Genomic DNA, 9690 nt, shown 5'->3' with positions numbered 1-9690 from the left:
CACCGGGACGGGGGGGGTTCTATGACCCCACGCTCTCTCTACAGAGGTCCCTGGCGCCATCTGTCGGGGTTCTATGACCCCACGCTCTCTCCCCACAAAGGTGCCCGGCGCCATCTGTCGGAGTTCTATGACCCCACGCTCTCCCTACGCGGGGCCACTGCCACCACCTGTGGGGGTTCTGTGACCCCACGCTGTCTCCCACGGAGGTCCCTGGCGCCATCGGTCGGGGTTCTATGACCCCTAGCTCTCCCCACACTGGGCCCCTGGCGCCATCTTTGTGGGGCTCTATGACCCCACGATCTGACTACACGGGGTCTATGTCGCCACCTCTAGGGGTTCTGTGGCCCCACGATCTCACCACACGGGGTCTACGCCGCCACCTCTGGGGGTTCTGTGACCCCCTTTTTTACAGACACGGGGATGAAAAATGTCTTGTACTTTGAATGTTTTAGAAAAGTATTCGAGATCAAAATGTAGGGAACTAATCTGAATCCTTAAACTTAATCCTTTTTTATGTTATTGTGTAATGAATCTTGTTTATGTCTTACTTTGGTTTCCCAACCTCAATCTCTGACATAGTTCTGTGAAAGTTGTATTGAAAATGATGTCTGAAACGTTCAATCATAAGTTATTTTACAACACAGTATTGTCGCAAACATTTTCTCCGGATGGAAATTATTTGGTAGCTGGAAATATTTACGGGGATGTATCAGTTTTTGTGTAAGTGAATTTCTATCACAACCGTAAACAACTTGTAAACGTAGGTTAAGTTTGCGTTTATTATGGTTAATTTTGTACAATGAAATAGTTATATACGTTTATCTAAATGTTGAGTTCTCTTGCATAATGTTATCAGTCCTTGAGGAATGTCAGAATGTAACTGTACGATCTCTATTTTGTAATATTTCCACAGATTATCGAAAGCTTTAGGGCCACACAAGGTGGAGGAAAATGAGTTACAAGGGCCTAATTACCAATTTACTGCTCATCCTGATCAACAAGTAATGAGTATGGTTTCTACAGATAACTTTCTAATAACTGGAACATCTGGAGAAATATGCGGATGGAATTGGAAAATGGTTACTTCAAGTAAAGCTCCCAAGATTAAAGTTTCATGGACAGTTCAGCTCCCTGTTAATAAGTAGGGTTACCCTTTCCATAGGATCATCAGTTGTCAATGCTAATATTATATAAAGGGTGTTCTGTGCATGACAATATTAAGAGTAGTTAACTTCCAGGGATAGTTATGAAAAACCAGATGCGAACTACCTGGTATTCTCCAAAACAAATAATATCTTGTATGCTGGTTGTGGTGACAATAATATTTATGTCATTAGTTTGGAAGATGGGAAAGTGATAAGGAGTTTAGAGGGGCATACAGACTATATTCACTGTCTTTCCTTAATGTATGTATCATATAATTATTGGATTAAGTCATAAACAACTTCTATTGTAGATGAAAATTGTTTTCTAAATATTAAAACAATTTAAGTCAATTGAATGAAAAAGTGGAAGTCATTTATAATTGAATCCAATACTGTTGTACAGTACAAGCAGAAATACTAAAAAATATTGTATCTTCTTTCAGGGGTAACCAATTAGCATCCAGTGGAGAAGATGGTACAGTGAGACTATGGGACTTGCGTAAAAAAGAAAATACTAACATATTAACACCACACTTAGTAGAAAAAGTTGCACGATCATGGTTGGGTAAATGGATTGGTGCTGTAGACTTCACGGAAGACTGGCTAGTTTGTATTTTACATGGTATAACTTATTACAAAACAGTGAGGCAGAACAGACAATTATTTTACGTATTACTTGCTTCTTTTTAGTTATGTGGCGGTGGTCCAAGTTTGTCATTGTGGCACATGCGTACTATGGAAGCAGCCACTGTGTTTGATTTACCGGATGAAGGAATTCATGTGGCGAGTATTTACGAAGAGCGTGTGATAGCCGCTGGGACAGCGCCTCACGTCTATCATCTGACATATCAAGGAGAAACGTTAGCCAAAGTGCCTACATCCAGCAATACAGTGTATAGTATTATTTATCAAGAGACACCGCAGAAGGTGCTCAGTGTAGCTGGTTCTTCGAACGATCTCGACGTGTGTACAAACTTTAACTACCGCGAGTTACGGTTAAAATTTGCATAACTAAGACGTTTTTTATACGGAATCCAAATTCCATCCTTCCAAATAATCTGCAGAAGAAAAGGGTCTTCTCACGTATATACGTTCTTTAATAAATATATTAATACAATGTGCATTTTATAAAACATGATATAAAATTTTTTTACAAATATACAAGAGTCTTCGTTGTTCGTTGATATCACGTGACAACATAGTTTGCGCATTACAAACACGCTTAATCCTTTGGGCACTGCGTACAAAGCGTTCAGTCGATTGGTGCACAGTCTGCGAAAAATGCCTACGGGCATTCAACGAATATACATAAAACAAGTAACTATAGGCTTTCTGCACGGAGAGTACTGTCTTTTTACAATGTTAGCACCGAAAGTGTTAGTAGCGATATTTCTAGAATATATGGTAAGTACAAAATTCGGTACAATGATCACAAAAAACCGTGACCAGCGATCACCGCGGGTATGAAGCCTTCTCTGCCGTCTCGTGAACGAACCCAGAACCAATCGCTAACATGGTCACTGAGGAGGGCCACCACATCACCTTTAGCGACACTCAGCGCGTTTCCACCTCGAGCCTCGTAGTCGCTACGTATGACCAGTAAGGTATGGCGTGATCCTTTAGTTCTGGCATTCGCCGCGGCTCTAAGATATAGCCTATCTACGCTGCGTTCTCCGCAAGCAGACACGGCGTCCCTAGAGCTTCGCCTAACCCTTGAACTTCGACCGCGGGCGCCACACTCTGACCTGGTGTCTCTAAGCTTTTCCGTGTCGGTCATGTTCCCTGGTAAAAGAATTAATCATTGCAGGTGGAGTACCTTAAGGTGATCAAAGTTCATTTAAGGCTTCAAATTGTGGAGTGAAATCATGCAACTGCTTTGTACAATTATTGTGCGATGGGAACCTCAGACCTGTTAAAACGAATTACGAAACTAGGAGAGAAAGAGGAGGATACTGTTGTTCAGGTAAAGCACGGACTGGTCAGCCGAAGATCTAAAGAACGCGGGATTTAGTCCCGTTTAACCTGATCTCTCTTTCCTAGGTTTTTACAGTGCTGATGCGTTCCACAGCTGTTGTCGCTGAAGCTACTCTGTACCGATATATCCCTAAAGTTTTACCTAAAGGTCGTGGAAATACATCCGTGGAGTCCTCCCAGCAAGGTCCCCTTGTAGGTTGTGGCAATATCCCTAACGGAAGACAAGCAGCGTAGCCAACATAGCCTTCCTGGCCGTGCGGTGTTTGAACGTACAACCAGGTCTGGTTCTTAAAGACTGCGTTCACCACCGTTCCAAGAGGAAGAGCCATCTCATCCTGAGTTCCACCCTGAGTCTGGTACAAGACCGACGGAAAGGACAGAACCACTGGAATGTTAGCTGGCTTCTCTATGGACGCCTAAAGACAATTCAACCATTTCTAATGCTTCCCTGGAAGATGAACATTACCAAATTCGGGGGATATCTTTGTTTCAAGTGACACACCGATATACCTTTGTAAGGAACGCATCGAGATCAGCAATTTCATAACCAAATCTGCTGGGTGGTCTGGGCTTGTGGGATCGTTTCGTTCTTCTATGTCTGTGCTTTTCACGGCCGTTCGGGGTGGACGTTGACTCCCGAGATAGTAGGGACGGTTCGGATACCGCCCTCTTAACTTTCTCCTTCTCCTTGGTCTCCTTCATCCCTGAGAATTCCTTCTCGGACTGTTTCTCCCGAGAGACCTCCAGGGATGATCTCTCGTTGACAAGGACCTCTTTGCTGACAGCCTGAAAGGATCACCGAACGTCAGTTATAAAAATGTTTCTCGAATCTCCGTCGTATATGTATAGTGGACTCTTAATATATTGCCGCGGCTAGGGCTGTATCATCCGTCCATGCTAAATTCTGCCTTTGTAACCTCGGCCCCAGCGCCTGCGCAGTAGCTTGATCTCGTGCTGGTGGCAACGGCGTATGCAACGTGGTAAAAGAACGAATTTGTGTGCTTGACAGGGGTAACTACTTTTAACGACGTCATTTTATAAATAAATGTGTACATAACAACATAATACAAATGTATGCATAATAACATAAATATATAAATTTGTACACATGTACATATTTATGTTATTAATAAGCCCCACACGGTGTGCAGGGCCGCAATGTTCTGTTTACGCGAGACAAGAGCCCTAGATCTCTAAAAAAATTCGCCAAGTTCATGGTTAAAAATAGCTACCCATGGCAACTATGGCTCGAAAGTACGTGTGGAGGGGAAGTGCCTCGCGCGGCAATATAGCAAGTTGCAATATACCAAGTGTCCACTGTATGACGCTATCATTCGAGAACAACCTTTTCCTGTGCCTCCACCTTTTCCGTCCTCTCGATCTTTTCCATCCTGTGCACGATTTTCTTTTCCCGTTTCTCCCCTCCATCGAGATTCTCTTTCCCGTTGACTTTCTCCTTCACACTTTTCACGCTCCTCCTCGAGGACCTTTCCTTGGTATTCCGCGACAGACTTTCACGATCGCCGTTTGCACCTTCACAGAGAAGAACACGAGCACATTCGCTTTGAATTCCTAGAGGTTTCAATTTGCAACTGTTTTTTTTTTTCTTAAGATTGAGAGAGAGAGAGAGAGAGAGAAAGATCATAATTGGTTTCCGCGCGGTTCAGGCGCCCGACCTGCGTTCCCGTTGGCAGTCCCGTGACCGTTATTCGCGGTTGGTTGCTGTTGCCCGCGTAGGACCCAGGTCAATGAGATCTTGGGCCGCAACAGGGTGCTTGGCCGTTGGCCCATGCTCCTCGGGGATGCGAGGGGCGGCGTCGGTGGCTTAGCCGCGGGCGACGGCGATCTCGGTGGTGACGGCGACCTCGAGGATGGTGTCACCACCTGCAGTGGACAGTCCGCCACCAGGTCCACCGTCTGCACCGAACAGCCATGTTCCTGTAATCAATCGAGATAAAAAATTACTCTCTCTGTGGCGTCTGGGTTAGGTTCCATCTATCATATCTTCTAATGATTGTGTGACTTACGACAGAATAACCAGAACGTTACGTTGCAGCATTTAAAGAGGAATACAGTAAATCATCGATGAGTGTCCGAAGGCTTCTCTGACAAGGAGAGGTTCTCAGGTGTAACTGATATTCACTCGTGGTAGCTGATTTTCTAATAAGGTTTAGCACAGCGGTAGAGCTTGGAATTCTGAAGCGAATGATAGTTGTTTCAGCCCCATATGGTCATTAGTTTATGAAATATTGAATGTTCAGGAGCCTTCGTACACTCATCGATGATCTACTGTAGTTCAGTTTGTTCGCCGTTAGATGGATACATTTTCGGAAACAATATCCCATAATTGTTCAACGAATCTTTTCTATGACCATCATTTTTCTGTTTATTCGAAATTTTCCTGGCTTTTTCTCTGGCATCTAACTAACTGTACGCGGAAAAAGAAAACTATTTCTCGTTGTTCGAAAGACATAATTCAGATCCGATAGGGTTAAAACGTGCGCTGAGTAAGTATCCAATCTCGAGAGACCATGAAGACCAATGGTTCTTGTTTCTTTTATTTATTTATATTGTTTTTTTTAAGGAATCAGTCACCCTTCAAGCAACGCCTCGAGTAACAGAGGCGACCGTGTAAATTGCAACACAGGGGAGCCTCTGTGCTCGTTTCGAGGGCGGCTACTTAGCCGTTGGTTCATTCAGCCCGTGTAAAATCGAAAGTGGTCAGGGGAAGGGGGAGGGGGGGGGGAAGGGTAAAACGTCTTCATTTTTCATGACCCCCGCGGGACCACCGTTTTCCTCGCCGGGCCTCGCTTCGTTACCCAGCCTAAAAGAAGAATAAAATTCTTCTTCCCCCCCCCCACCCCCTACACCCTCAACCCTCCAGACATATTCGATCAGCCGCGAACAAATTACTGTATAATTTTCCCGCCGGCGCGATTACTCACGTTAATGGCGCAATAACTCATAGGAACGCGTTTGCTGGGCCCGGGCCACGCGTAATGTCTTCGGGGGATATCGGTCCCTAGGGCGGAGGGGGAGGGGGGCAAGATGAAACGTCGTTGAAAGGTTCCGGAAATCGTTCGACGAACCACAGAACGGGCCTCGTTAGGGGCAACGTGAGTTCGTCGCGCGGCGAGTAAACAGAAATCTCGAATGGACGACATTCATCTGAAATTCCGAGAAATAGACCCCGGACGGCAATCACAGACGTTGAGAAAAGTTGATGGACACGAGTAGGATTGAAGAGAGAAAAAAAAAAGTACTAGTTGTATCTCAGAAGGAACAGAATTAATGACTGCGTTGATTGCAGCCTCTTTTCCAGGCTCCTTAATACCACGACCATTAATTTAGGATCACCCTGTATATAAGTACAAAGGGTTTGGGAATGGTGGGTGGCAGGGGGTTTCCATGCCAAGTTAAATAATTAGGAATCTACGAGTGGTCGACTAATCGACGGCAGGGACTTTGGGGAAAAGAAATGAGTCCCTGTTGGGCCTGAAGGGGGCCTTAAACGGGCTGATGGAGGGGGGATGGCCCAGGAGGAGGGGCCCAGGCCTAAGTGACAGAAAGGCTGGTCCGTGGCGCGAACGAACACGCGAGGTAGCCCCGGGTGACAAGTTAAAGAGGGAATGGGGGAAGGTGGTGGCGGCGGCGCGAGCCTCTCTCGGGGATCATGCTAATGAAATTCTCAAGATATCTATCTGGCGCGCCACTGTGCACCAGGCGGCATTAGTTTAGCTTCTCGCTCGCGGGCACAGCTCGATCTTATCTTGTCCGGGCGCCCTCGGACGCGTGGTATCAATTTCCGTGGAACGTGAAACGCCTGGGCTAAACGGGGACGGCGGGTCCCCAACGAGAGAGTTCGTCGTCGACCGATTTCAGCCTAACGATCCCTGGCTACCGGTCGCCACTACTCATCGAGGAGTGGATCTAATGGGGAGGCCTCGTCATGGAATTCTACGATGAATTATTATGGATTCCTGGGATTCCAGGGGGCGAACAGTTTCCTCGATAACCGTCTAATTATTTTTCGTGGATGGGAAATTCCGGTAGCGACTGGGGCCTCTTTGAGTTACTAGAGGATCGACGACACGGGGTAAGGCAGATGCCAAGGTCATCGCAGCTGCATCCCCTAAAATATAAGTACAGTGCAATTTTGGATTAACACGATTAGTGCCACCTACAATGAAAGAATATTGAAAAAAAATTTGTTTAATTACCTGAATGTATAATAAATAAAGGCCAGAAAGTTTTTCACCATACCTTATTTACTTTTTTTAAAAAAATTTCCTAAATGTCACCTTTTTTCCGGCTGCTAAAGGGGAAAGGGGTCTTAACGGAGACAATTCCGGGAACTCGTTGATTCGTCCCGTTCTCGTATTCCCACGATAAGGATACTGGAGACGTAGGAAAGAAAATCGTCGAGTCACGACGTAAGGACGGTTGTATGAAGACGTAGGCGCCACTGACTTATGAACTCGCCCATCAGCCCCCCATGGGATCCTTTGATGCCGCCCGAAGAACCGAAATATTAACAGGTCTGCATTTAAATCAAAGAAATTTTGGAAAAATAAAATCGTTTTCAGTCACACTGGACATTAACTAGACCTACTAGAACAAAATCGATGTCCAATCGCAGTGGACACTCGTCCTATTACAAGAAAATCCTTGTCCAGTCGCAGTGGATACTCGACCTACTACCAACTACAGTAGAAGCTCGTTTATTGTAACGTTCGGGGCTGTAGAGGGTTAAATGTCTAGGAACAGTGCATTAAGCGAGCTGCAAAAATTCATTTAATATTGAAGTATTTTATTAAATTAATATTATACAAAGTGTTCCACTTAAATCGACCCACTTGAGTAACTTCTTTTTATGTAGACGCATAGAGGTCATATGAAGGTCAACTTTGTTTTTTTTTAATGGAATCGTATATTTTTGAATGCACTAATTCGCCATAAGTGACTTGATACTTTATGTAGGGGATAGCGAGTAGCATCAAGCAGTGCATTAAAAAATATACGATTCCATTTAAAAAGACAAAGTTGACCTTCACATGACCTCTACGCGTCCACACAGAAAAAAGTTACTGGCAAAATCGTTGTCCAGTCACACAAGGACATCCAAAGGGTTAAGGATCATGGACGAATGCTGGAACTTCGCGAAGTTTCGCCGAGAGATTTACGAACTCGAAATCCCGTTGCTTGAATCGAAAAGGTTACACACGTTTACTCGGTTCGAAAGGCGGGGAGGGACAAATTACTATCTTCGTCGGGAGGCTCGTACATACAAAAAAAGATCTTTATGGTATTCCACGTAAAAATACACATTAACATTGGGCACGAACTTACCCCCTGCTCCAGTCAACGTTACCCCTACTCAGGCTACCCTGAAAATGTAAATTCTTTCAAAAATACCGCAGGTTTGTAGGGTACGTCGGTAATAAGGAACTTCGCGAAGTTTCGTCGGTAAATTCACGAAGTCGAAATCCCGTCGCTTAAATCGTAAATGAACGAAGAAATGGGGTACGATCGAAATGGAACTCTGTAGCCGTGAAGTACCTACATACTTACGTTCGTTGGATCGCGGAGCGTGAGAATGAATTCCCGCGGCGGCGGCAGGCGAACCGGTGATTGATTTAAAGGTCACGCGTTTCCACGGTTTTTACTCGCGCGTGTATACACGGACGGGGCCCTCTTGGGTCGCCTTCCCCCCCCCTTCTTCCCCCGGAATATTTAACCCCGATGACCCTGGTGGTCCGGGAGAGTTTCTCTCTGCGGTACCCTCGCCCCCCCAACGTTCCCCGTGGGCCAAACGTCTCTGGAAACGGACCCTCTCCACGGCGTTCCTCCCTCCCCCCTCCGCCCCTTTCCACCCCGTTCCCGTTCCCATTCGATGCGTGCGTCCTGTCGGCCTTTCTCTGTGCCCGTCTCATCGCGAAGTTAATTACAACCTCTTAGCTCGAATTACCGTGCACGCTGCACGCCTGACTTTTGCCATTTCGCGGATCTCGAGGGGTGGGGGGTCTTCCCGACGCGTTTTCGCGCGATTCCGTGATCTCGAGAAACGGAGAAAGCCGACAGAGAAATTCTGTTGTCACGGGAATTCCGCGGATTCGCGGGGGGACCTCGATAGAAGCCTTTGAGGAAAATTGTTCGCGTCCTTTGAAGTGATACAATCCCTCAATATTTCCTATTTTCCTGTGTATCTTGAAAACTGTGGTAGATATTGGAAGAATCGTTGTCATGACTATTGAATGGCTTCTCATGCTCTAGAAAAGAGTGCAATGAAGTGGTGAAAAAAATAGTATAAAAAAAGTGAAACTTTTTTACAAACGACGATTTCCAAGTAAATCTTTCACAATATTACTGAGAGTGACTTTGACAACATATTAAACAATTATCGAAATCGAAGGTGGTTCCCTTATTGTAAATATTTATGCAGTAGAAGAATGGTAGAGACAACGGACGGGAGAATGAGCAGTACGGTACGTGGATCACGAGAAAAAAAAAGGAAACTTCGACGGTTGCAGCGCCATGAATTCTCTCATCCAGTCTGCTGTATCTAACGTAC

At 45.4% G+C, this 9690-nt stretch overlaps 2 protein-coding genes across 3 annotated transcripts in view; one reads left to right on the top strand and one right to left on the bottom strand.

Annotated features, from left to right (window-relative positions):
• Nucleotides 1-564: 564 nt before the first annotated feature.
• On the top strand, nucleotides 565-2304 carry LOC107190072 (THO complex subunit 6 homolog). The gene is made up of 5 exons (XM_015578798.1): nucleotides 565-720; nucleotides 914-1141; nucleotides 1239-1406; nucleotides 1589-1751; nucleotides 1836-2304. Exons 1-5 carry the CDS (start codon nucleotides 602-604, stop codon nucleotides 2154-2156), a joined length of 999 nt encoding a protein of 332 aa, XP_015434284.1. The 5' UTR covers nucleotides 565-601; the 3' UTR covers nucleotides 2157-2304.
• A 199-nt stretch (nucleotides 2305-2503) lies between these two features.
• The window catches only part of LOC107190071, an 82336-nt gene continuing 75149 nt past the window's right edge, over nucleotides 2504-9690 (bottom strand). For both annotated transcript variants that reach the window (XM_015578795.1, XM_015578796.1), the window contains exons 3-7: nucleotides 4796-5057; nucleotides 4465-4652; nucleotides 3630-3905; nucleotides 3262-3535; nucleotides 2504-2927 (exon numbers count right to left, since the gene is read on the bottom strand). In XM_015578795.1, coding sequence (XP_015434281.1) covers nucleotides 2575-2927; nucleotides 3262-3535; nucleotides 3630-3905; nucleotides 4465-4652; nucleotides 4796-5057 — 1353 coding nt within the window. In that variant the 3' untranslated portion in view covers nucleotides 2504-2574. The remainder of the gene's footprint in view (nucleotides 2928-3261; nucleotides 3536-3629; nucleotides 3906-4464; nucleotides 4653-4795; nucleotides 5058-9690) is intronic.

The sequence above is a fragment of the Dufourea novaeangliae genome, unplaced genomic scaffold (genome assembly GCF_001272555.1).
Source record: "Dufourea novaeangliae isolate 0120121106 unplaced genomic scaffold, ASM127255v1 scaffold172, whole genome shotgun sequence".
Taxonomy (NCBI): Eukaryota; Metazoa; Arthropoda; class Insecta; order Hymenoptera; family Halictidae; genus Dufourea; species Dufourea novaeangliae.
Note: the sequence above shows the minus strand (reverse complement) of the source record. Positions and strands in the feature narration are given on the sequence as shown.

Excerpts from the sequence above, each read along its gene's own strand:
- LOC107190072 (XM_015578798.1), top strand. The coding sequence starts at position 602 with ATGATGTCTGAAACGTTCAATCATAAGTTATTTTACAACACAGTATTG. Across the intron at positions 1,142-1,238 it reads GTTCAGCTCCCTGTTAATAA|GGATAGTTATGAAAAACCAG; the intron begins GTAGGGTTACCC and ends GTTAACTTCCAG. Across the intron at positions 1,752-1,835 it reads ACTTCACGGAAGACTGGCTA|TTATGTGGCGGTGGTCCAAG; the intron begins GTTTGTATTTTA and ends GCTTCTTTTTAG.